This window comes from Neopsephotus bourkii, unplaced genomic scaffold (assembly GCF_033783945.1).
Source record: "Neopsephotus bourkii isolate Nb327-2 ecotype Australia unplaced genomic scaffold, CSIRO-AGI_Nbou_v1 NB_126, whole genome shotgun sequence".
Lineage (NCBI taxonomy): Eukaryota > Metazoa > Chordata > Aves > Psittaciformes > Psittacidae > Neopsephotus > Neopsephotus bourkii.
Genome location: NW_026900643.1, coordinates 460,023 through 486,564, shown reverse-complemented (window position 1 = coordinate 486,564; position 26,542 = coordinate 460,023). Strand labels below are relative to the sequence as shown.

Below are 26,542 nucleotides of genomic sequence, written 5' to 3'. Positions count from 1 at the left end.
CTAAATGATTATGTGAACTATAAACTTAGCTTAGAGAAGTAATTCTTTCTTTCAAGGTTCCACGTGATGAAGATGATCCAAGGCTACACTTAAGAAATACTTCTGAGCAAAGCACTGATGATGTTATTGTGATGGCAACCCTCAGACTGTTACGACTGCTTGTGAAACACGCTGGAGAGCTTAGACAGTATCTAGAGCATGGGTTAGAAACTACACCTACTGCTCCTTGGAGAGGTGAGTATGTGTTACGTAGTTGTTAAAATTAATCTTAGTGCATTTACTCTAAATACAAGTGAAAAGCATTGCATTTTCATAAAACTTTTATTTAAGCCTGATGGAAAGAGAGCCTGTCTTATATTAAATAATTTTATTAAAAGTGTTGAAGTCTGCTGTGCGTTTTGATCCTAGGACAAGAAAGTAGCAAAGATGCTGGTCCCCTTCCTCCCCTGCCTTAAGACATTGAAAGGAGAAAGGAGAAGTAGCTTGTGGAGTATTATATTACCACCTTGAAGTGGGGTGCAGGGGGTGCAGGGGAAGGGTGTTTCCTAGCTATGTTTTAAAATGAAGTTAAGAGAAAGAGATATGGCTAAAGCCAGATGTGTCAGAAGTAGTTGATTGTCACTACACTACTGGTTCTGATTGCTCAGGGGCTGTTACTAACTTCAAGAAGTATTAACAAGATTTTCCTGCGTTTTGAAAAATGATGCAACAGCTACAATGTGCGAAACTCAATTCCTAGTGCTTGGCTAAGGGATTTATACGTTGTGTCTGATGTTATCTGTATTTGAATAGCAGAAGGAAATAAGCTATTGCTTATACTTAAAAAAAGACATTTACGTTCTCTCAAAGCAAAACCAGCAGACTTTTAAAGATAAAATATAAAATTTCTGCATCATTTGAGGTGAAATGAAACGGGTACACTTTCTTTTCCTGTGTATGAAGGTATTATACCTCAGCTGTTCTCCCGCCTGAATCACCCAGAAGTGTATGTTCGTCAGAGTATTTGCAACTTACTGTGTAGAGTGGCTCAAGATTCTCCTCATCTCATACTGTATCCTGCAATAGTGGGCACCATTTCCCTTAGCAGTGAATCCCAGACTTCAGGTATGGAGGAAAAATATTCAAATACACTTTAGCTAATACATTTTTACATAGTGGATAAAAGGATATTGAATTCCTTTTGTTTTCCCCACTAACTCTGATACGTTCTGTCTTATGTGGGACCTCACTGATACCTTTCATTTGATTTACCAGTGTGGCAAATAAGTGTTTTCAGTTTCATCATTGTGTACTTTGCTGGTACTTAATGTAATATTGGGACCTGATGTGAAATGAAGTGTTGATTGATACATCTTTCAAGGCCAGAGCAGCATAGCTGATATTTTAACATCTGTTCTTAATTTAGGAAACAAGCTGCCTTCCGCCATCCCTACTTTGCTAGGTAATATTCAAGGAGAAGAACTATTGGGTGGTGAATGTGATGGAGGGAGCCCCCCAGCTTCTCAAGAAAGCACTAAAGATGACACAAAAGTTGGATTGAATGAAGATCAAGCAATGATGCAAGATTGTTACAGCAAAATTGTGGAGAAACTGTCTGCTGCAAATCCAACAATGGTATTACAGGTAAATAATCCAAATGTATGCTACTTGCGCAGTTATTTGAACCACAAAATACATAATTTGTGGGTAGACCTATTGAAAGCTTGGTGCATCTTGCTGTTAGGCAGTCATCTTTTTTCATGTTGTGTATCTGCAGTAAGTCTTAATACTCCTAGAAGTGAGTGAATCTTAATTTGTTTTACACAGGTTCAGATGCTAGTGGCTGAGCTGCGCAGAGTTACAGTTCTTTGGGATGAACTGTGGTTGGGAGTTTTACTGCAGCAGCATATGTATGTTCTCAGAAGGATTCAGCAACTGGAAGATGAAGTCAAGAGGGTCCAAAACAACAACACTTTACGGAAGTATGTCTTTTTTGATTAATTCAAGTGATAATTGTAACACATATTTATTCTTAGGGAAGCATACTCAACCAATCAGTACTGGTGTTGCTCCTTAATTCATACTGTCCTAGCTGCTTCATGTAAGCCAGTGACTTTATTTCAAGAACATTATGATGCTACAGCTAGTACTGTAATCAGATGAAAACCAACAACAATCTATCTGTGAATCCATGGTGGAATTTCCTTAGCAATAATATGTTGGGAACCAATGCATATTCAGTTATGAGTTATGAGATCCTGTGGTTCTCATTTCCAAGGTCTTTCTACAAGTCAGCTGAAATGAGAACAAGCACACTGAAGAGTATAACCCATTTGGAGTAAACAGAATGTCTTAATCTGCTTTTGAGTTTCAGTGTTCAGCAAATTTTTTTCTTCTTCACCTGGGTTCTCCTGTGAATGGATCTGTGGAAGAGGGAAGCCATTCACTGGGGTCTCGGCTAAGCTTAAGAGTGCCTCTTGAATTCTTATAGTCAGGACTGACATGGAATGAGAGAACAGCATGATCTGAATATCCCTCTTCTTTATAGTGTGGTACATCTTCAGGCAGTAGTAAAGAGCTCTTTAATAAAAGGAAAACAGTTTGTTAGAGTAGGTTGAGCTCTGAGCTTCTCCTCAGGGTTTCCAGTGGTGAAGAACCCAGTTAAAATGTTTCAGTTATTAAAAAGCCCAGAAGGGGGTGAGGTGTGGGGAGTGTGGCTCAGAGGAACATGCGTTCAGTGTGGAATGAAATACTCTTAATTTTAGTACAATCATCCTTGACTTCATTTTAGAGATATAATAATTTTTGTGAATTCTTAAGTGTCTCATTTTCAGTCTTATTTTATTGCTCTGCTTATAAAGTAACGTGGTTTTTATGGAGTTTAGAGGAAATCTTTGTTTTTACTAGAGAGGAGAAAATAGCAATCATGCGTGAAAAGCATACAGCTCTGATGAAGCCCATTGTATTTGCTCTGGAACATGTACGGAGCATCACTGCAGCTCCTGCAGAAACTCCTCATGAGAAATGGTTTCAGGATAACTATGGCGAAGCAATTGAAAATGCGCTGGAGAAACTTAAGAATCCTTTGAATCCTGCTAAACCTGGAAGCAGCTGGCTCCCGTTTAAAGAGGTACTCTGTGCACAGGCAATACAATGTAGACATGCTCAGCACTCTTGCTGTGCTGTGTGCTTGACCTGTCTCCTTAGCATTCTCTTGCCACATCAAAATTAGTCTGAAACTTTCTCTGCAGTCGCCGCAGGCCTGCTAGAATTGCCTCTGAAAGAAGGCCTGCTGGCTGCCTGCAGTATTGCATTTCTACCCAATGAAATTGTTCTGTTTTCTTCAAATCTTGCATCTTCTTCATCTGGGATGCTGTCAGTTTTGGGGACAGATGGCTTTATGGTTTTTAAGTGCTGTCTTTCTGAAACTATATGCCATTTGGATTTAAATTTTAACATGTTTGGTGTAGTTCTCTGGCTCTGCAGCAAGCTTCCAGTGATCAACCCTACCCAAAGACTTTGTTTTTAATGATGTGATCTTGTCCAAGTTCTTAATTGGTCTGAGGAGAAACAAAATACATATTTACTTGGATATCCGGGGCCATGCTGGTGCTTTTAAAAAGTCTTGCTAGATACAACTTACGTTTTACACACAAATAGATGTTTTTTTGTAATTCCCCTTCTGCTTTGCAGAACAAGCAGATATGTAAACAGGAGGTTGCTGAATGCTGCTGCTTTTGACCACAGCTCAAATATTTATAAATGCAGGAGCAAACATCTTAAGGAATCATTGTGACTTTGGTGCTTATCACCAGGCAGGGTATCTTTGCTGCATAAAGGATGGGGTTTTGTTTTTGTTTATTTTTGTGGGTTTTTTCTTTTTGTTGTGTTTTTTGTTTTGTTTTGGGGTTTTTTTGTTTTTGTTCTTGTCATCTTCATCCTTAACTGTAGCTAGATTCATAGGGTGGCAAGGATGCTTTCTAGAAGGTGACCACCATTACATTTCTTTTGGTGACAGTTTTTTTCTACTGCTAGCTCTTAATGTGAACATCTGCCTAAATTAAACTTCTTTGGAACAGGTTATGCTAAGTTTGCAGCAGAGAGCACAGAAACGAGCTAGTTACCTTTTACGCCTTGAAGAAATTAGTCCTTGGTTGGCTGCCATGATGAACACTGAAATAGCACTTCCTGGAGAGGTATCGACCAGAGACACAGTCACAATTCATAGCGTGGGCAGCACCATCACAATCCTGCCTACTAAAACCAAACCTAAAAAGCTGCTTTTCTTGGGCTCAGATGGGAAGAACTATCCCTATCTCTTCAAAGGTAAGAAACTGAAGTTTTCACTTGTAAGTTACTGTCTCTTGGTATAAATTAAACTGTAATAAAGCTAGGAATCCACATGCTTGCAGCTTGTTTTATCTGCCTGCCTGATACAGAGAAACAGTTGTTTTGAGCCATCTGCTCCCTCTCTTCCCCCCACCCACTTCACCATACATTTTCAAGGGATTTTGCCCTGTGAAGCTGTAAGTCAGGTGTTTCGTGTCTTTTCTTTAGCAGGGTTGCATCAGAAACAGTATTTTACTTGCACACTGATGGGATTAGCTGGATGCACTTTTCCAGGAGTTTAAGGTAGCACACAAAAGAGAACTTCAGAGACTTTATTCCTTTCCTGAAAGAGAAAGACCTATTCATTATGTTAGTAACCTCATCTGTAGTGCTCACAGAGTGAGCCATCATAAACTGGTGATTCTAGTAGGCAAATGCTACATAAACACTTAAGTTTAGGCTGAACAACTCATCCTTAATCTACGTAAGTTTTAAAGCTGTTCATAGTCTGAAATGAAGTAGGACTTCAAAAAAGGATGAATTTTTATCTAGAAATTAAATTTTAAACAAAACCTATCACAGGTTTGGAAGACTTGCATCTGGATGAAAGAATCATGCAGTTCTTATCAATTGTGAACACAATGTTTGCTACTATTAACCGTCAAGAAACACCGAGGTTCCATGCGAGGCATTACTCTGTGACACCTCTGGGAACAAGATCAGGCTTGATCCAGTGGGTGGATGGAGCTACACCTTTGTTTGGTCTTTACAAGCGGTGGCAACAGCGAGAAGCTGCGTTACAAGCACAAAAGGTAACAACTATGTTTTATGCCAGCTTGAACAATTCAGAGGAAAACACTTATTCTGATTTGCTTTCCAGTTCTCCATAACATTGTCTTAAAAAGATTGTGGTTTTTTTATAGTAACCCAGAATGGTTCTGTATATTCTTATCTCTTGGGATTTCACTAGATGTCAATATGTATTTTCATATATATATATACACATACACACAGTATATATTACATGAATATACTCTTATATGATAATTCAGGGAGAATTGGGTTTAAACAAATAGAGTTAATTATGATTAAAGTTATTTTAGTTCAGTATCTCATTCTCTCATTCTTATTTGATTCTAAATGTGGGGTTTACAGTTGCATTTTAAAAAATCTCCTTCATAAATTGTACGGTTAAGCCAAAACAATGTGTTCTGTTCATTTAGGCTTTTTAACTATTGAATTTTGAAAGAATTCTGAGGTTTAAATCATCCTTGGTAGAGGAGTTGATTTTTTTTTTTTTTTTTGTATTTCATTCTCACCAAATCTGAATTTGGGATGCTTCTCTGTAGTAATGAGTTGTAATGGGTAAATTACAGTTTTTATCTCTTCTAGGCTCAGGACTCTTACCAGACTCCTCAGAATCCTGGAATAGTTCCTAGACCAAGTGAACTTTACTACAGTAAAATTGGACCCGCTTTGAAGGCAGTTGGGCTTAGTCTTGATGTGTCACGTCGTGACTGGCCCTTGAACGTAATGAGGGCTGTTTTGGAAGAACTGATGGAAGCAACTCCCCCAAATCTCTTAGCTAAGGAGCTCTGGTCATCATGTACTACACCAGACGAATGGTGGAGAGTTACACAGGTGAGTTATAGCGGATATCTATCCCTTTGAAAGGTTGTGTTTTTAATGGGGTGAGGGGCAGCAAATGCCTGGGATGTGTTCAAGCAATGATACTGTTGAGTTAGGTGAGCTGTCACTGCTGAAGTTTCATGTAACAGGAAATGTTGGCAGTTGTACCATCTGAAATAATATAGCTCTATATTATTATACTGGAATTACCAGCCTATGACATGAAAACTCTTGTAAGATATCAGGCAAATAGAAAACAGCTTGGAATAAGTTGGGTTTGAATTGTCTTACGCTTACATTTAAGATAATGTTTTAAGATGGTAGTCAGTCCAATGTGTTGGCAGAGGATTCCCACAAATAATTTTTTCCTGAAACTCTCTTTAAAGTCGTATGCAAGATCCACTGCAGTTATGTCCATGGTTGGCTACATCATTGGTCTTGGAGACAGACATCTGGATAATGTTCTTATAGATATGACTACAGGAGAAGTTGTCCACATAGATTATAATGTTTGCTTTGAAAAAGGTAATTTAAAAAATGCTATATGTTATTCAAATAAAAGGTTTCCCTTCTTGCTAGTTAAGAGAAACAACTTAAATTTTTGTCTTAAAGGGAAAAGCCTTAGGGTACCAGAGAAGGTTCCGTTCCGGATGACGCACAATATTGAAACAGCACTTGGAGTGACAGGTGTAGAAGGGGTTTTCAGGCTTTCTTGTGAACAGGTAAGTTAGGAAACATGCGGAAACCTGAAGGCTGTCATTTGCCAGATGCTATCCTAAAAGTTTTCTATTACACATTCTGGTACTGATTTATTTATAAAGCCTTTGCCTTTTCTACTTTGATTTTAATAGGACTTCGTGTAGAAGGCTAGCTAGAATACAGTCTTTAGTTTTAGTGGTGTTACTACAGGCTAGCTGCATTTGTACGTACTGTGGTGTTCTTCCTGTGTTTGTAGTGGTTAGAGCAAAGTTACAGCTTTCTGTTACCTACTCAAGTACAGTATTTTGCATTTAAAATCCCACTGTTCTATAAGGGTAATTTAAGATCAGAATGGGTCTTTTTAAAATATGGTGCAGGTCCTTCATATTATGCGGCGTGGGAGAGAGACTTTGCTTACGTTGCTTGAAGCTTTTGTTTATGATCCTCTGGTGGACTGGACAGCAGGAGGCGAGGCAGGATTTGCTGGAGCTGTCTATGGTGGTGGTGGCCAGCAGGCTGAGAACAAACAAAGCAAACGAGAAATGGAAAGAGATATTACACGTAGTCTGTTTTCTTCAAGAGTGGCTGAGATAAAGGTGAGTTTACTACAACAGTTTTCTTTTTTATAACCAAAGTAGACTGTATGCTTTCACTACATTTAGTTGCATCTTCAGGTACAGGAAGACCCAACATTCATTGGTGATCATTTATTAGGAATAGTTTACAGATTTTATTGAGCTGAATTTAGTTTATATCAAGGAAAGTGCTTATATGGAACTTGCAAATACTTAGTTTTCATTTTCTGTGTGCTTAATACTAAAACTTGTAATATTTTTCCGGAATCTAAGCTAGATAGAGGAATAAAAATAGAGGTTTAGAGAGCATCTACATGTCTGTTAAGATTTAGTGCTTGTAGCACTTGTAACACTGGAGGTAGTCCTAGATTAACAAGATAATTGAAGGGTTAAGTGCTGCCATATATTACTTTCTCTTACCTGTTTAAGTACAGTTGTATAACGTCTGTGTCTTGGTTATAGGTTAACTGGTTCAAGAACAGAGATGAAATGCTTGCTGTACTGCCAAAATTGGACAGTAGTTTAGAAGAGTATCTGAACCTGCAAGAGCAGTTGACAGATGTAGAAAAGTTACAAGGAAAACTACTGGAGGAGATAGAATTTCTGGAAGGTGCAGAAGGAGTGGATCATCCCTCCCACACACTTCAGCACAGGTACAGAGGAGCCAGGAATCCTGTCAGGAATCTCACAGTCCAATACAGTTGGTGATTTAGTAATGTACTTACGAGTTAAATGTTCAAAATACATATATATGGGGGTGATTAATAGCTGGGTACAAGCTATTCTTGAGTAAGCAAGTCACTTCCTGTACATAACTGCTATTGAAACTGTTTTCCTACTGAATAATCTTATTTATGTCCTGTGTATCATACTCCATCAGTATAACCTGTGCTAGTCTATATTCTACACTTGATCCCCAAGACAAAAATGTTTTCATCTAGGCTTCTAGTTCTTTATTTTTGAGTTTATTTCAATTGATCAAAGATTTCAGAATTGCATGACTATGCACATGCATTATTTTGTAGGAAAATTAATTATTAACACTGTTGAAGTTTTATGTAATTGGGGAAAAGGCGTTTATTTTCTGATCAACAAAGTAGTTGTTCAATATTGTTTTCTATTCAATATAGTTAAGTATTTTTTTCCTTCTGGTACTTACTTAATTCTGTGGCTTTAATAATTCAGGTATTCTGAGCACACACAGTTGCAGTCTCAACAAAGAGCTGTCCAGGAAGCAATCCAGGTGAAGCTGAATGAGTTTGAGCAGTGGATAACACATTACCAAACTGCTTTCAGCAATTTAGAAGCAACGCAACTTGCAAGTCTTCTTCAAGAAATTAGCACACAAATGGATCTAGGTATAAAACAGTGTTTGTGGGTTTTCTTAATGGTTTGAAAATATCTAGAGTTTAGTATCAGGAGACACTATGAGTATCCTCCAATTTAAAGGCAAGGACCTAGGGTAGCCTTCAAAGGGTGATTTATAACTTTCAAGGCTTCTGTGCAAAGCTGTCTGAAGGACCTTGTCTATCTTACCCTTGCTGGGCATGAGATTATTCTCTTACCTTGTGCTCAGAGTTCTCAGTGTGAATTCTCATTGTTTTCTTTATCACAAGTAAAAGAATACTTTTCAAAATGTGTCAGTGCTCAGTGTTTGTATGTTATAAAACGTGTGTTTCAGAGATGCATCTTAATTTTTAACCATCTTTCTTAAAAGGTCCTCCGAGCTATGTACCAGCAACAGCATTTCTGCAAAATGCAGGCCAGGCACATCTCATCAGCCAGTGTGAACAGCTGGAAGGTGAAGTTGGTGCTCTTCTCCAGCAGAGAAGATCTGTGTTACGTGGTTGTCTTGAGCAACTGCACAACTATGCAACAGTAGCTCTTCAGTATCCAAAAGCTGTGTTTCAGAAACACCGAATAGAGCAGTGGAAAACTTGGATGGAAGAACTCATTTGTAACATGACAATAGAGCGTTGTCAGGATATCTTCAGGAAGTAAGTCGATAAATAATGGATTGTTTGAAGAACTTAATTTTCAAGTTACTTTGGGATTTTAGTTTTCCAATTAAAACAAATACTTCTGTGAGGACTGATCTAATTAGAAAGCAAGACAAGATTAAGATGTAATTCCAGAAGTTTGGAAAAAAAATAAAAGATGAAAAACTGCTTTAAAAATACCATTGCGGAGTTTAATCTGTGTACTGCAAAAAGAAAGCCAAGTAACATTGCCATGAAGAACTACTCTTGTGGCTTTAGGGTAGTGATATTTAGGGGTTTTAGAAAGTTATAGTATTTAAAAATCACTTCAGTAAAGATTTTTTTAATTTGTTAAAGCAGAATTTCAAGCAATTATTTTTTTTCTAAAGTCAAAAGCATTGGCATTATTACTGCTTGGCTTACAAGATCTAGATTATATTTGAGCATTTACACCAAAACCCGTTTTCTTCCTATTCTATTCATTCTTTGCCCAAGGACCACTGATTGCCTTCTGTACTTGCAAATAGGTGTGAAATACGGTGCATTCTAGGACTTCATGAAAGTGTCATTAGGGTGGCCGTCAGCTTCTGTGCTATTTAGAGTTGATATGGAGTAGGTAATGTGGCAACTGTTCAAAGGCAGAGTATTTTCCAGAATAGAGAGCAGAAAGCAATTTGCTAGCACTTGAGAAGGGAGAACTTTGTCATTGTATTTTTGCTTTACAGGTATGAGATGCAATATGCTCCTCAGCCACCTCCAAGTATGTGCCAGTTCATAACTGCTACGGAAATGACTCTACAGCGTTATGCAGCAGATATAAATAACAGACTTATCAGGCAGGTGGAGCGTTTGAAACAGGAGGCAGTTACTGTACCTGTTTGTGAAGAGCAGCTGAAAGAAATTGAACGTTGCATAAAAGTTTTCCTTCATGAAAATGGGGAGGAGGGCTCCCTGAGCTTAGCAAGTGTTATCATCTCTGCTCTTTGTACGCTTACAAGGTGAGTTGTCTCTTGTGAAATTTTTTGATATGTGCTCATGTTTGAGACCACATAGAAGGAATAGTCAGGTGATGGTTATGTGGGGAATGCAATAGCAGGCAGATTGTCTAAGTGTCGTAATTCATCTAGGCGAAATCTGATGATGGAAGGTGCAGCGTCTAGTGCTGGAGAGCAGCTGGTTGATTTGACTTCAAGAGATGGAGCCTGGTTCTTGGAGGAGCTTTGCAGCATGAGTGGGAATGTTACCTGCCTTGTGCAGTTGCTGAAGCAGTGTCATCTTGTACCCCAGGATTTAGATATTCCTAATCCACTTGAAGCATCAGAAGCTGTTCACTTAGCAAATGGAGTATACATCTCACTTCAGGTGATGCTTTTGTGTTACTTTTCCTTTCCTAATCCCTGAACTTCTAAGGCTTCAGCTAAGCCATTCTTAACATCTTCTTCCTTAAATGGCCAAATGTTTGCTTATGGTGCTGCTGAGATTTTTATTTTGTTGGACCTTAGTCGTCTTCATTGCTGTGTTTGGCTGAGCTGAATAGGCTTTGCTACTGCCATTTACGTTGGTTGAAAGAAACCATTTTGATCTATATCTGACAAATTGTAAAAACTGCTGTCAAGTGACCATAATAATTGTTAGTATCTGATTTATAGACACATCAGTTTTGTTTTGCTTTCAATCTTTTATTCTATTGCTGGCAGTCCAGAACAGTTTCCAAGCTGTTTAGTCTATGCTCTGTCCGTTTTCTGCTCCTATTAAGTCTTACTTATTTTCACCTAAAAGAAGTGGTTCAAAACAAATTCTGAAAGTCTGTTTTACAGGCCCCTGTCTCCAAGATTGGGAAGGAAAAAACTGGGTTTATAATTTTGTGGTTTAGAAATGTTTCCACCTTAACCAACTAAACAAACAAAAAGACATTAGTGGCAGATTGAGTGAAATACCTGCTGAAGACTCAAATGGTTTATAAACTGTGGCGGGTGGAAATAGCTTATTGAGGCTCTTGGTTCCACTGTTGTGTTTGACAAATATTTTCCTACCAACCTGTGTAAGCACATTGAGATTTTTGTCATGTTGTTTTTTCACTCCTCAAAGTATTAACACTTCGGAAACATCCTGCAATTTCACTGCATTGCAGCTGAGATCTTTCACCCACATTGTTTTCCTCTCTGTGAGCTCTTAGGGAAGATGTGTAGCTCACTGAGCAGCCAAGATAACTGATCTTTTTTTTCCTTTGTGTCTTGTCTCATTTTGGAGACAGAACATACTGGTTGGTTCTTTCTATAGCTGCCTTTAGCCCTCTGGTGCATTCTGCTTGCAGGAAATTGCTTTATGCCATTTAAGGTACTGATCTTACCTGCATTGATTTCTGTGGCATGACTAGGACTCAAATAATCACTGTCTGGCAAGATTTTTGATTATTTTCCTTGCCTAGTGCAATCAGTTTTAACAAATCACAAATTCTGTAAATAATTTAACCTACTCTTTTAAAGTTATGTAATGGAAAGAGAAGCTACCTAATTTGATTAAATTGATTTGTGAAGTGTGATGTCTGTACCACTAATGCTCTGCTGAGAATTGCTGTATGGTACTGCTGATGATGCAGTTAAGGTAGTTGTTGCTATATTATGCAATTGTCAAACCTTTGGGTTTGTACAGAGTGTAATGGATTCCTGATTTCTTTCAACTTAAAAACAAAAAGTCGATTTTGACCCTTGGTTGACCACCATCATGTTATCTTTCAGAGAATATCTACTACTAAAATGAGAAAGATGCTGTATATGATACTTCTTGAGATGGGAAAATTTCTAATGTTTTCATGCCTGCTTTCCAACAGGAGCTGAACTCGAACTTCCGACAGATCATTTTTCCTGAAGCACTTAGGTGCTTAATGAAAGGGGAGTATACTTTAGAGAGTATGCTCCATGAATTAGATAATCTCATTGAGCAAACAACTGATGGAGTCCCTTTGCAAACTTTGGTTGAATCTCTCCAAGCCTACTTACGAAATGCTGCCATGGGACTAGAGGAAGAAACACATACTCATTACATTGATGTTGCAAGGTAAATCACTTTTTAGTTCAGGTGTGAGAGAATGAGGACTGCACAACATTAGTTTGGCTGAATATTATTTATTTGATGTACAGGCTTTTCTTGTCCAAGAAAACCCTTAAGCGGAGTGCAGTGTCTAAAGTGCACATTGTCTCTCTATGTGTTTGTGCACTTATTCTCAGGCATGCATAGACATACAGAACTATAGCAAGTTACATTTACATTTGCCTGAAGTTGACTTTTGGTAATCAACTTTGTTCAAAACACACAGTTGTGGTTTTATGTTTGAGGTTAAGGGATGCTAAAAATAGAAACTGGTCCATTAGTTTGTGGGAGGAACCTGGGAAAGGAGAGTTTGTAACTATGGAACTTCTCCATCAAGAGGTTTGATGAGCAGCTTTTGCATGATGAATTGGTGACTTCATTAAAAAAAACACAACAAAACAAATAAACAAAATCCCAGCCAAACAAAGAGACTTGTGCATCTTGTAATGTGGAACAGTACCTTTGTATAGAAGCTCTTGGCAGACAGCTGAGCCAATTCAAAAGCTTCCTGCTACATAGAAGTGATCTTGAAGCTTCCCTTGTGCCAGTTATGGTGGCTCCATCAGTGCTGCAAGGAAGGCTGCTATACCAGTTGAAAACTATTTACTTTTTTCTCTTAGGTTAATTTTCTTCCTGGTTTACCCATGGGCAAGCCTGCTCAGCCTGTTAGTGAAGGGTCAAAAGTGATATAAGGGAGGGAGAGGATAAGACCAACTTTGAGGAGCAGTAAGCTGTTAAACAGTCTCAACTGTAACTGAGACCTCATCCTCCACCTTTTTACCCCATGGTGCATTCAGGCATTTACATGTATTATGTTTTAAAACCAGTACTTGATTTTAATGACGGGAAGATATTTACGTCACTTATTGTCATAACTTTAACATGCTCATAGGAAGTATAGTTTGTATCATCTACCTGCATTTTAAGTTAGCTTTGTAGCTGGTCCTTTAATATAATCCTGTCTTATATGGTATCTTTAGCTGTTCTTATGAGGCCAGCATTAAGATTTATGTGGTAAGTAGAGGTGTAAGAAGAGCATGCAGAGATTTCACCTTGTTCAGATGCATCTTCGTTCCAATCTGCTCTGGCTATTGGATTCAAATCCGTTTAAGAAAATCCTACTTATTTCTTGTAGGCTAACCAAAACCATATAATTTTCTCTTTTAAAAGAGTACTTCATGCTCAGTATGGTGAACTGATTCAGCCAAGGAATGGTTCAGTGGATGAAACCCCCAAAATGTCAGCTGGGCAGATGCTTCTGGTAGCCTTTGATGGAATGTTTGCTCAAGTGGAAACTGCATTTGGTTTATTGATTGAAAAGGTATGGATTTGTTCTTTACAAAGTACTTTGAGTCAGGAAGATGAAAGCTTTGCAAAAACAAACTATATTCCCTTTACATTTCTCAGCTAAACAAGATGGAAATACCTGTTGCTTGGCGTAAGATTGACATCATCAGGGAAGCCCGCAGCACCCAAGTTAACTTCTTTGATGATGACAATAATCGGCAAGTTCTAGAGGAAATTTTCTTTCTGAAGAGACTGCAGACAATTAAAGAATTTTTCAGACTCTGTGGTACCTTCTCTAAAACATTGTCAGGTAAAGAAATGTTACCACATATTCAGTATTGCTTTGTCTGCTTCTCATAGAGTGATGGAATAGTGCCTTTGAGAAGAATGTAAAATGGTCACTTCTGCTGTCACTTACCTTTCATACATGGCAAGCATGCAGAAATTTAAAATTAGCTCCTCTAATCTTGCTATGTTTATAACAAAAATATCATGTATTTGCTTTAAAAGGTATCAGTTCACTTGAAGAGCAGAATGCAGTAAATGGACCTGTTCAGATTGTCAATGTGAAAGCCCTTTACAGAAACTCTTGTTTTAGTGAAGACCAAATGGCCAAACCAATCAAGGCTTTTACAGCTGACTTTGTGAGACAGCTTTTAATTGGACTTCCAAATCAAGCTTTGGGACTTACTCTGTGCAGCTTCATCAGCGCTTTGGGTGTTGATATCATTGCTCAGGTAGAAGCTAAAGACTTTGGAGCAGAAAGCAAAGTTTCTGTGGATGACCTGTGCAAGAAAGCTGTGGAGCACAATATCCAAATTGGCAAGTTCTCGCAGCTGGTCATGAACAGGGCAACAGTATTAGCTAGTTCATATGATACAGCGTGGAAGAAGCATGATCTAGTGCGCAGACTTGAAACCAGTATCTCATCTTGCAAGACCAGTCTTCAGAGAGTACAGTTGCATATTGCCATGTTCCAGGTAAGGCCACAATGCACAAAACACATTTCTCTCCAAATTGTGTCTGTGGAAAGTGAGCTTTAATTACTGTGAGTACAAGAGCTTCTTTATTTTGTTTGATGAGCTGTAGAATATTTTAATGGACTTGAAGTATTTCGGTTTTAAATTACTCTGTCAATGTATAAGGAAAAGAGGTGTTATAGCTTAGCTTCTTTTAAAGACTAGCTGCTGTATAAGATTCAAGTGTGGAAGGGTGTACGTTTGGAGTCAAGGAAAAAATTGCAGGTATTAAGTAATTTACTAGAAAAGAAGTCGTTTACTTGCTTTCTTGCTAGCAATGTTCTTCCATTCTTCCTCTTTTTCAAAGAGACTATGACTGAGGAGATTGCTTAAAACAGAGGTTATGCATTGCTGAGCGTCATCTTGCACCTTTCCTTTTAAGTTTTAATGCAGTAACTCATCTTGCTCCACTGTTCGCCTCGTGACAAAATATAAATAGTAGTTGTGTCAATTCTAAAAATGTTCCTCTGGGGCTTTACATAAATGCTGTTGTGCAACTTGAGCTCTATGCTGGTATCTAGTTGTGTTATAGTATCATTGATCTTCATTTTGTAGTGATTTGGAGGTTAAGGGAAAGGCTTTCTCCATGTCAGTTAATGAACCAGTTAACAGATTGGTAAGCAAAATTGTGTTTGTTTTAGTTCATCACAAAGGAATTGTTTCTGACTATTGATGGGTTTTTTCTTTAGATCAGGGAAATGTGTGTAAAACACTCCTAGTAAGTTAGTGACTGATTAATAGTATAAATACCCTGCTGCTTATGTAATTCAACACTAACAATTTAGGACTTCTAAGCATGCTGGTATTGTCTCACATTTAGCCCTTTTAAAATGCCCTTACTTATCAAGTATGCCAGAGTACTACAATTACTATTTGTGAAGCGAAATATTTTGTGCTGAGAAGTATGGCTGATCAGGTGTTCCCGTTTTTTCCTTAAAGTGGCAGCACGAAGATCTCCTCATCAGTCGCCCACAAGCTATTTCTGTTACTCCTCCACCTCGTTCCGCAATTTTAGCCAGCATGAAAAAGAAACTTCACACGCTCAGTCAGATTGAAGCTTCAATTGCAACAGTCCAGGTACTGTTACCTTTGGGAGGTTTGTTCAGCAGCGCATTGGAATGCGACGTAACGCAAATGGCAAAATTATCTCCCACCTGTGGGTTATGTTCTCTCTCTTGCTGTCAAAGCACAGATTTAGTGGTATTTTCACTGATCTCTTTTTAAGCCTGTCTGATGTATACTGGTACATTGCTTGATTTTTTTGCTGTCTCAGACAAAATATTCTTTCTGAAATATCACGCAGTTTGTTTCAAAAGTGAAAATATGAGTATGTGAAAGTACTTTCTCTTCTGAAGGCTGATCATGCTCCTGTTCTTTAAGTTTGTCTGACCTAGATCATCATTATTATCTTACCAAGTGTTAGCAGCTCCCTTTGTAGATCCAGGCAATCAGTTATTTTGTGTGTTAAGGTTTCTGTGTGCTGTGGCTTGGCTCAGCTTTTTAGGCTTTTGAGTACCAGTAATATAGCATGTGTAATTGTTTAAATAATGCTTAGCTTCTTGAATTTTTGTTTCCTTTTTAATTGTGAAGTTACTGTTTGTAATAGTTTTTTGAAAATTATTTATAAAATAATTCAGGACTTCTATGATTTTATATAATTTTTAGTCTAGAAATGTGATTACTTTCAACCTGCTTTTGGTTTGGTGGGGACAGAGTGTTCTGATGTGTTGTAACCTAGACGGGTGACTTTATTTCCATAACAATCAAATCCAGTTGTGATGTGTGCTGAAAATAAACCTTTAAAGAGTATAAGATAACATTTGTCAGTCATGAGTGCCACATTCTCTTCTATATATGGGTGTAAGAGCATGCCTGCATGTGATACATGCATAATTTTTTTAAAGTTAGGCAGTTAGGCTTAAGACTATATATCTGTATGGATTATCTATATCTGTGTATGTGTTTTGGTCACCAACATAGGAGAAACTAGCAGCACTTGAAGCAAGTATTGAGCAGCGTTTAAAATGGGCAGGAGGTGCTAATCCTGCACTGGCACCAGTCTTGCAAGATTTTGATGCCACTATTGCTGAAAGAAGAAACCTTGTACTGAAAGAAAGTCAAAGAGCAAGCCAGGTACTGTACAGCAGTATGGTACTGTTGACTTTGTAAGTGTGTTTACTCTGCATTTCCTGCTTGAGGTTTGTGTAGAAGACATTCTTCCTCCTCAGCATCTAAAGAGCAGACATAAATAACCAAATACTTCTGGGAATTTCACTTGAAAACTGTTATGTATAACCTCTGGGGGGGATTGCTGCAGGGTTGGATGACCCTGAAATGATACTGCAACAGAGTAGCTTTACTGTTGTATTTAAAATTGTCCCTTCTAAAGGCATGGAACAAATGCAATTTGTGTAATAGACAGTTTAAATGGAATAATTTTTCTCACTTGCTTTGATTTTTCAGGTCACTTTCCTCTGCAGTAATATCATTCATTTTGAAAGTTTACGTACTAGAACAGCAGAAGCCTTAAATCTTGATGCTGCATTATTTGAACTTCTCAAACGTTGTCAACAGATGTGTTCTTTTGCATCGCAGTTCAACAGTTCAGTCTCTGAACTGGAACTTCGACTACTTCAGAGAGTGGTAAGTAAAGGTCAAAGCAAAATATATAACACTATAGAATCATTATAATCACGAGTTCCCAATTTTGACTTTCATTCTAAATGTTATATATCCTTCCTAATGGGTTGTGCATTACAGAGTTTATTCCATCAGCTGCTAAACACTTGGCAGTAGCATTCAGACAGTAATTGAATTTTATCTTTGGATACAGATACAAAGGTGTTTCTGCTATTTTTAGGGCACTGGTCTTGAACATCCTATTGGCAGCTCTGAATGGCTTCACTCAGCTCACAAGCAGTTGACCCAGGAAATATCTACACAGAGGACAGTACAAACAGAAAGAGAACAGCAAATAGAAACAGTTTGTGAAACAATTCAGAATCTGGTGGATAGTATTAAAACTGTGCTCACAGGTCATAACAGACAACTTGGAGATGTCAAACATCTACTGAAAGCTATGGCAAAGGTATGCCTAAAACTTCGTTAAGTTATTCCTCAAACCTCTATAGTTCAAGGAAAAGTAACACTTTAATGGTGTACTTTTTAAAGTCTAGAAACAGTGAAATGTGTTTATGCTTATGGAGTTCAAGACATAAAATTCATTTCACCTCTAAGAATTTATAAAGCTTTATTTCTAGAGCTAGGACGATCAGGCTTTGGCTGACTTAAACCTTTCCTCTCATTCAGGAGCTGAAACATCTTCTTTTGTGTTTACAAATCCTCTTGGGTTTTAATCAGCAAAACATTTGATCTTTTACAAATGTTTTACAAATTCCTTGAAGTGTAACTACTGAAAATTATGGTTCTTTGTAGTCAAATAAGAGGAGCCGCAAAGGTTAAGAAATGCTCAGCTTTATTCTCTTAGCCAAAATATAATGAACAGTTACCCTTCTTTCATGTCTTTGTTACAGGATGAAGAAGCAGCTTTGGCAGATGGTGAAGATGTTCCCTATGAGAATAGTGTTAGGCAGTTCTTGGGCGAATATAAATCGTGGCAAGATAATATTCAGACAGTTTTGTTTACATTAGTTCAGGTTATGGGTCAAGTCCGCAGTCAGGAACATGTTGAAATGCTGCAGGAAATAACTCCCACCTTGAAAGAACTAAAAACACAGAGCCAAAGGTAAGAAAGTCACCTTCTCCTGGGAAAAGGCATGCTGCTTGTCTGTCTACCTGTACATGGCAGAAACACAGCCAGCACAGGATACCTACTTGGTACCTTGTCTGTCTTAGAATTCATTTCGAGTCTTAGAATGCAGGAGTCTTTTTGCAGGGTTTGACTTGACTGTCTTTTTGAGTTTTCAGTAAGGCAAGTAGTTGCATGAATATTTATCAACTCTATTGTTTCCTAGTGTCTACAATAATCTGGTGGGGTTTGCATCACCCTTAGTCACGGATACATCAAATGAATGCTCAAGCCCAACATCAGCTGCTACATATCAGCCAACCTTTGCTGCAGGTAATACTTGAAAAAGTACAAACATTCAAATACCAGGAATGTATACAGAGAGGAGGTCGTAACTTTTAAATCTTGAAATACAGACAATCTCGATAAGATTATGAAAGCCTATAAAATTAAAGCTATTGACCATGCAATAGTGAATGAGTGATTATCCTAGCCTTTGAATAGCCTTTTGAGATCTGGATTCACTCCGTAAAGCCCAGAACACATGGAACACATTGTCACGTATATTAACTGAATGGTGATTTGTGTTGAAACCAGTACTAAAATGTATGGTGACCTTGAAATCAGTCCAGAAATCCTACAAGGTCATTCAAGCAAAATGTTCATGACTTCACAGTTAAAACCACAAATTTTCTCATGAGCATGGGTTTCCTTCTATTTAAGGATTATTCTACTGTCAATATTTGGGCTAAGCACAGGTCCCTGATTTCTGTCAGGAACAAGAATTGCATTTTCTAAGTGCCATACAAAATAATAGAATTAAATGTTTTGCAGTGGAACAAACCAAAACATCTTGTTGATTAAGTGAAGGAAATCAGAAAACAGAAAGATTGAAGAGAGGGGAACTGGTACAGAGTTTAAAATACAATTTAAAATGCATTTGTACACTAGTACCGATAGCTGCATTTGCTACACTTTTATTTGTGCTTGTTCTTGCATCTATAATATATTCTTGAATAACTCCTTTACAGCTGTACGTAGCAACACAGGGCAGAAAACTCAGCCAGAGGTGATGTCGCAGAATGCAAGAAAGCTAATTCAGAAAAATCTTGCCACGTCAGCAGATACTCCTCCGAGCACAGTCCCAGGAACTGGCAGAAGTGCTGCCTGTAGTCCCAAAAAGACAGCCAGGGACCCTAAAACAGGCAAAGGTAAATATAGGGCTAAAAAACCCCCAAACAAATAAAATTCAAAGCTTTAACCAAAAAACCCATCACTGACAACAGCAAGAAAATCCCCAAACACCTCAGTGGGCTTCTGTGCAGGAATGTAAAATTGAATAGATTTTATTTTTTACCTTTAGCTGTGCAGGAAAGGAATTCATATGCAGTTAGCGTGTGGAAGAGGGTCAAAGCCAAGTTAGAGGGCCGAGATGTGGATCCCAACAGGAGAATGTCTGTTGCTGAACAGGTGAGTTCAAAATAGTGAAGTTCCAATCCTAGTCCTCACTTTAAATATTTGATAGAAAGCACATGTGTGTGGATGCTGAAGTATGCAGTTTAAAATCCTACTGTGAATGGGGCATCCCTTCCAAGATATGTGATTTATATTCCAATGCAAATCAAGGTACGCTGTTGCTTTCTTTTCTTTATATAAATCTACAATACAGAAAACAAAAGCATTTGATAAACTTAAGAATTGAATAAAATTGCCTTCTGTATATCAGTAAGCTAACAAATGTTATGCAGCTGTTGATACCCAGGCAGAACATGAGATCTGTACCACTGTCTAAAAGACAGAACTTGTCTGTTTTTTCTGGCATAACACAGTCGCACCTGTGACTCTGGAAGGCTGAGTCAGGGGACCCAGATGGCTATGTGAATGTGAGAACATTGTGACTATCTTCAAGATAGGGGCTGTGAATGAGATGTATGATCGTGGTCTGCCCCTGCAGTATAAATTCCTATTTTTTACGTGGTTTACACAGTTATGTTAGATTTACAGTTACTATAGATCTCTTCTCACTGAAATTCTGTATCTGCAGGTGACTCAAATTTTAAGATTGCTGAAACACTTTAAAAAATCTGGCTTATTTTTAATTACTTGTTTGACCTTTTTAATAGGTTGACTTTGTGATTAAGGAAGCAACTAATCTAGATAACTTGGCTCAGCTGTATGAAGGTTGGACTGCCTGGGTATGAGTAGGGAGAAAGCAGATCAGTCTGGTTCAGCAAGGTCAGACATCCACCAGAATCAACTCGGCCTCAGGCATCCATAGCCGCACCACAGTCGGTGGTGATGCATACTGGGGCTTAATCTGAGGAAACCTAGGAAATCTCGGTGCACTGGGAAGTGAATCCTGCAGGATAGCTGCACTCAGGGATACGCTAAACACAATGGTCTGCAACCCCCACAGTCAAGGGTGAAAGCTCACCGCTTGAGCAACACGGTTTGTCTTTCTGCTATGGAAGAACTGCAAACGTGTCTGGGGGTTAGCTGCAGAAAGAAATCGGGATGCTACAAACCGCAGAGTGATTTGGAACTCAATTCCACCTGACCCTGTGAACACTTCAGGAAACACCGAACCCTGGTCAAAGGAAAACAGAAAAAATGGGGCCATGAAGAAATCACAGCAAGGGAAGATTTGATGCATTCAGATTCTTGTTACTCTTGTTGCGTGGCAACAGTGCTGGTTGAGTTGACCAGTTCGTATGGGAAAAGGCTACAAAATGTACACTTCAGAAATGGACTGAAAGCGAAGAGCTGTACATCAGATATATGCCACATTGGAAGAACTTCTGAGATAGAAGAAAAAGCCTTTGTTCTCTTCTCCCTTTCCTCTTTCCTTTCTTTCCTCCCTCCCAGCCTCCTCTTGCATATACCCCTCTTGGCTTATTCTTGTAGGTTAGGCGTACTTCCAATATACTTTTCATTTCAATCCTTCTACTTCACAGTTTAGTCAAATTTACCAACTTAAATTTCATTTGGTAAACAAATTTTCCAAAAGCACTGAAAATACGGAACATCAGTGATTCCTTAGGAGTTGGATGGTCAAATGCAAAGTGTAATTTTGGTTATTTTGAAGTCATCTGTGATTCTATTATGTACAGTTTCTCCAAATTGTCGCTGTGCATTTAAAAGTAATGAATCCTACAGGCATTTGATTTAATGTGCACTTCCCTCTGCTTGCAGTGTACACTTTTTTTGTAATTCAAATTGTCCCTCCAATCTCATTCTACTGTGATTGCTGTAGTTTCTTTCGTACAACGTAGCTAATCCAATGTAATCTTTACCTTTTTAAAAACCAGGATAGAGTATCTAGTAGAGTTTTACATTGTTGATGACAGATAAACAATAAAGTGATGTTCTGGTGGAGGTAGAGTGATATCCTTTTTGCTTCGCTTTCCTAATACTTTTAGTTCACACTTGTAAATTACAACGCTTCAGTTCCCAGGGGTATATGTATAATCCAAGAAATGAAGGACTCTCCAATTTTTGTTCAACTAGATCTGTAAAGATATCTGCAAAGTAAATTTCCTTTGCCATATTACTTCTGTAGATGGTTGTTCAATAATGCATCCACAGTGAATCTTCCACCAGTTTTCTGCTTGGTTGGGTGTTTCAATCAGTTCTGCACTCAAAAGTGTGATTATGGTCAGAAAAGTCTCTCTAAAAATGGCATCTCCTTACTTAGATCAATGTCCTGCTTGTCTGCCAGTTGTTTTCAAGTGGGACATGTAGGAGAAGGCAGCTTCCTTTTCTTAGAGCAAATCAGCCTACCACAACTCAGTAACAGCTGCAGAATCTTGCAGGTGCCGATAGCTAAAGCGGAAGCGCACACTGGTGTTCTCAACCCAGGTAACTTTGCGTAGCTACGCATAAAATGTTTCTCTTCTGTAAACGTGGGGAGTTCACTATGCACAGTTGCTGAAAAATGACAGACATGGGAAGATTCTTTATGCCACTTCAGTCACTTTTCAGAATAAAACACACTTTAAATACAGCATTTTTTCAATCAAAATACAAGTATTAAAGGATTTGAGCCAAGCCTGCTACTGACATAAAATTCATTTAACTGAATGGATTTGCAGCAGTTCATCTGAGTAGAAAGCTTGGCTAGTAATTTCGGGATGACATAAAGTAACACCAGGCAGAAATAATAGCCAAACTTGTATTATTTTCAGTATTTGCACTATGCTGACTGCTCTGCCTCCTCAGTAGGTCTTAGAATTCACTTTCTCCTCTGTTGCCAATTTTTTGTGGACATGCACCTTGAAGTGTGAGGATTTCCAGCAGACACATGGCCTTTTTTGCATTCTGATTGCCTGATTAACTCTATGGAAGTCACAGGCTTCATATCTAACGATACCCATGCAAATGCATTCCACTGCCATTGCTTCCTGAACCCTCTGCCATCCACGTGCTGCGAGAAAGAAGGTGTTTGCATGTTGCATTGAAGAACATTCGTATGCGGGACAGGACACTTGACACTGTCAGTTCTTTTTACTTTTCTCCAGTTAAAAATAACCTCACAAGCAATCTGGAGCACCATAGACAAGAGTGTATTCTACATGCTGTTTTATGTCTTGGAAGCTGGGGGGAAGGGAGGGGTAATGCACTCACCTGTGGCTCATGTATTATACCTCTGCTATCCAGAAATGAAACACTTGTGTGGAGATGGGTTCTTACTGCGTAATTTAATAAAGTTTTAAAAAAAAGAACATGTATCCATAATTTCCTTGTATGCAAAACTACTGTGGTTGTGAAAATTATGGGGGAGAATGAAGTGTTCCCACAAACAGATACAAAGTAAAGCCCAAATGGAGTGCGCCCGCAGCAAGTTTGCCGATGACACCAAGCTGTGTGGTTCGGTTGATATGCTGGAGTGAAGGAATGCCATCCGGAGGGACCTTGACACGCTTGTGAGGTGGGCTGATGCCAACCTCATGAGGTTTAACCATGACAAGTACAAGGTCCTACACCTGGGTGGGAGCAATCCCAGACACAGCTACACGCTGGGCAGAGAAGAGATTCAGAGCAGCCCTGCGGAGAAGGACTTGGGGGTGCTGGTCGATGAGAAAATGAACATGAGCCAGCTTCAGTGTGCACTTGCAGCCCAGAAAGCCAACCGTATCCTGGGCTGCATCAAAAGGAGCGTGACCAGCAGGTCGAAGGAGGTGATCCTGCCCCTCTACTCTGCTCTCGTGAGACCTCGCCTGGAGTATTGTGTGCAGTTCTGGTGTCCTCAACATAAAAAGGACATGGAACTGTTGGAACAAGTCCAGAGGAGGGCCACGAGGATGATCAGGGGACTGGAGCACCTCCTGTATGAAGACAGGCTGAGAAAGTTGGGGCTGTTCAGCCTGGAGAAGAGAAGGCTGCATGGAGACCTCATAGCAGCCTTCCAGTATCTGAAGGGGGCCTATAGGGATGCTGGGGAGGGACTGTTCTTAGGGACTGTAGTGACAGGACAAGGGGTAATGGGTTAAAACTTAAAGAGGGGAAGTTTAGATTGGATAAAGGAGGAAGTTCTTTCCTGTTAGGGTGGTGAGGCACTGGAATAGGTTGGCCAGGGAGGTTGTGAATGCTCCATCCCTGGGGGTGTTCAAGGCCAGGTTGGACAGAGCCTTGGGTGACATGGTTTAGTGTGAGCTGTCCCTGCCCATGGCAGGGGGATTGGAACGAGATGATCTTAAGGTCTTTTCCAACCCTAACTATTCTGTGATTCTGAATTGGAGCATGATTCTACAGATTTCTAAATTTGCATAGCTAATGTTGAAGCAAGACCTTACCTGCTGAGGCAGTAGTGGGACCATTAGCTTTTGTGTGCTGACAAGTTTTTTCTTCATAGATTTTGACAGTGTGGTCAATTGGCACAGTCTTGGTTAAATCCAAGATGCAGATTCTGTGTGTGCATCTTGCATATTAAATCAGATTGCATTAGTTATGACATTCTTTAAAAGACTGTTTCTTCTAAAGATAAGGTTACTCTTTTTTTACTCATGCAAATGAGCCATTTGCATTTTTTCTGCAGTAATACAGAATTATCTAAAACAACATAAATCTAGAATCAGATCATTGTTAAATACGTACAAACTGGCTGAATTCAAACCATTCACTTGATGCCCAGTTTGCGCCTGATGTCTGCCTGCAGTAAATGCCAACCCAGGGACCATGCTATAAAGTCATTTCTCAAAGTCACATTCCAAGTAGGCTCATCAGTTTTAAGCTGTTTTCCACTCCCAATTATACAAGCTACTGGTTGACTTACTGTTAACCTTTGAAAATCCATTTACTACTTTACCTTCTCTTCCCGGTCCCCTTCTGTAATGCCTAGGTGTGAGCAGTGCTCTACCAAACGCGTTGCTGGGATGTGCTAAGTGGGAGTCCTTATGTTATTTTGCTGGAATAATGCAGTATCGAGTTAATGTAACTAAATTGGAACGTGTACAAGTTAAGAGAAATGATATTGGTACTTTGCAGCGGCTCCATGATCTGGATTTGCTTTGCAAAAGTTAGTTCTGCCTTCAGAATTAGTCTATTTAGGTTGAAAAAATAGATAATATGTTACTAATAGCTGTAAGAGACTTGATTCTCCTATATAAATCAGTCAAGAGTCAGAGGAAGCTAGTTCTTCAAGGAAGAATGAGATGACTGTAAAAGGCCGTGCAAGGTTACCATGCACAGGCAGGGTGGTGTTTCATTGCACAGACCCTGTGGGTGACACCACACAGCACTCTCCACTCTCCAATAAACTGACCAGTAACATTTATCCTGTTGCCAGCTGCGGGATGTCTGAATGGGAAGCACCACATAAAAACATCCCTTCAGAAATACTGGAGGGGATTGGAGATGTTAAAGCTGCATCTTTGTAAATGCTGTATTCATGAAGGTTTCTCTGCTTCAATTATTCATCAGTGTCCTGTGCCTGGTACATCTGGTGATTCTGTTTTAGCTCACTCAAATACTTACAAAGTTTTGGGGATTTTTTCCTCTTTTTTTTTGCAAGCTTTTTCCTAAAATTAACAGACATTATACATTTTACATGATACATTTATACATTAAAGAATTGGACTAGCAAAAAAGTTTCAAGATGACACCTGCCACCCATCTTTTTGTTTCTTAACACAGTTCCTAGTTACGTGCATATATTTTTATTTAGTGGAAAATAATTATTTCTGAGTAGACTCAACGTTTTAAAGAATTGAAAATACAGATATTGCATAAAACTACTGTTGTATGTACTTAAATGCATAACTGATTAGAACAATTTTGCCATTCATCAGACTAATGTTTTGTGAATGGCATAAGAAAGTTTGCCATGCATTTGTTGTATTAGGTGTGATGAATGGGTGGAGGTTTAATGTGAAATCTGTGTCTCTAACTGCACACAGCAATTAAACTGCTCCTTTTAGAGATGCTTTGAAGTTAGCTTGGGCATTTATGTTTCTGTGCATCTGCTAAGTGAAAATCTCAGCAAAGGAAGAATGCATCACATTAGCATGACCTGTGTCATACATTAAAACATACAGAAAATAATTGGATTTCACAGCTCAGGTAATGTATGGGAGGTGATGAATAGGTTTTTCCACACTCTTGAGTTATTGTGATTACTATTCTCTGCCCTCTGCATTAGGGCTCTGATTTTAACAACCAAATTTATAAACATATGCATGCATATGTGTGCACACAGCGCATTTATTCCCTTCACATTGTACTGCAAATGGCCTGACTGCTTAGCAAGGAAGGAGCCCCATGCTGTCCTGTTCTCTGCAATGCAAGCACCCGTCTCCAGTGATATTTCTGGGAGGAGAGGGCATCCTGTAGTGCCCGTTCTTCCCTCTGCCCCTCCAAGTGATGGAGGAACACTTACTATGAGGGAACCGCACCTCTGTGAACCCTCTAGGGTAGCAGAAGCTGTAATGGTAGGCTGGTTAGGGAGCTGGCATTTGAAAGACTGGCTGGAAGATCATGAATCTGACCATGGCTGGGGGTGATGGAAATACCTGCTGTTTTCATGGGTAAGTGCTGGGTTTGTGGTCAGAGTCACACAGATGGATGAAGCCAGGAGCTGGCTGATTGCATTGAATAGCCAGAGAAGTGGCTTCTGCAGGACATTGCGGATACCCCTAGAAACAGCAGTGCATCACACTTCTATGTCCGTGCTTCCTTAAGTCTAATTGGAATTATTGCTGGCATCGCTTTCTT

General features: G+C 39.0%; 1 protein-coding gene across 4 annotated transcripts in view; it reads left to right on the top strand.

Moving 5' to 3' along the window:
• The window catches only part of SMG1 (SMG1 nonsense mediated mRNA decay associated PI3K related kinase), a 65,970-nt gene extending 44,261 nt beyond the window's left edge, over positions 1 to 21,709 (top strand). For all 4 annotated transcript variants that reach the window (XM_061366843.1, XM_061366852.1, XM_061366862.1 and 1 more), the window contains 29 exons: positions 57 to 234; positions 943 to 1,104; positions 1,406 to 1,623; positions 1,807 to 1,961; positions 2,887 to 3,109; positions 4,059 to 4,305; positions 4,891 to 5,120; positions 5,701 to 5,949; positions 6,324 to 6,462; positions 6,550 to 6,659; positions 7,014 to 7,232; positions 7,674 to 7,864; positions 8,397 to 8,569; positions 8,929 to 9,208; positions 9,916 to 10,188; positions 10,318 to 10,552; positions 12,021 to 12,247; positions 13,451 to 13,601; positions 13,688 to 13,877; positions 14,078 to 14,547; positions 15,526 to 15,663; positions 16,567 to 16,719; positions 17,050 to 17,229; positions 17,447 to 17,674; positions 18,120 to 18,331; positions 18,561 to 18,667; positions 19,366 to 19,545; positions 19,698 to 19,804; positions 20,458 to 21,709. In XM_061366843.1, the coding sequence (XP_061222827.1) occupies positions 57 to 234; positions 943 to 1,104; positions 1,406 to 1,623; positions 1,807 to 1,961; positions 2,887 to 3,109; positions 4,059 to 4,305; positions 4,891 to 5,120; positions 5,701 to 5,949; positions 6,324 to 6,462; positions 6,550 to 6,659; positions 7,014 to 7,232; positions 7,674 to 7,864; positions 8,397 to 8,569; positions 8,929 to 9,208; positions 9,916 to 10,188; positions 10,318 to 10,552; positions 12,021 to 12,247; positions 13,451 to 13,601; positions 13,688 to 13,877; positions 14,078 to 14,547; positions 15,526 to 15,663; positions 16,567 to 16,719; positions 17,050 to 17,229; positions 17,447 to 17,674; positions 18,120 to 18,331; positions 18,561 to 18,667; positions 19,366 to 19,545; positions 19,698 to 19,804; positions 20,458 to 20,535 (5,703 nt within the window). In that variant the 3' untranslated portion in view covers positions 20,536 to 21,709. The remainder of the gene's footprint in view (positions 1 to 56; positions 235 to 942; positions 1,105 to 1,405; positions 1,624 to 1,806; positions 1,962 to 2,886; positions 3,110 to 4,058; positions 4,306 to 4,890; positions 5,121 to 5,700; positions 5,950 to 6,323; positions 6,463 to 6,549; positions 6,660 to 7,013; positions 7,233 to 7,673; positions 7,865 to 8,396; positions 8,570 to 8,928; positions 9,209 to 9,915; positions 10,189 to 10,317; positions 10,553 to 12,020; positions 12,248 to 13,450; positions 13,602 to 13,687; positions 13,878 to 14,077; positions 14,548 to 15,525; positions 15,664 to 16,566; positions 16,720 to 17,049; positions 17,230 to 17,446; positions 17,675 to 18,119; positions 18,332 to 18,560; positions 18,668 to 19,365; positions 19,546 to 19,697; positions 19,805 to 20,457) is intronic.
• The last annotated feature ends 4,833 nt before the right edge of the window (positions 21,710 to 26,542 follow it).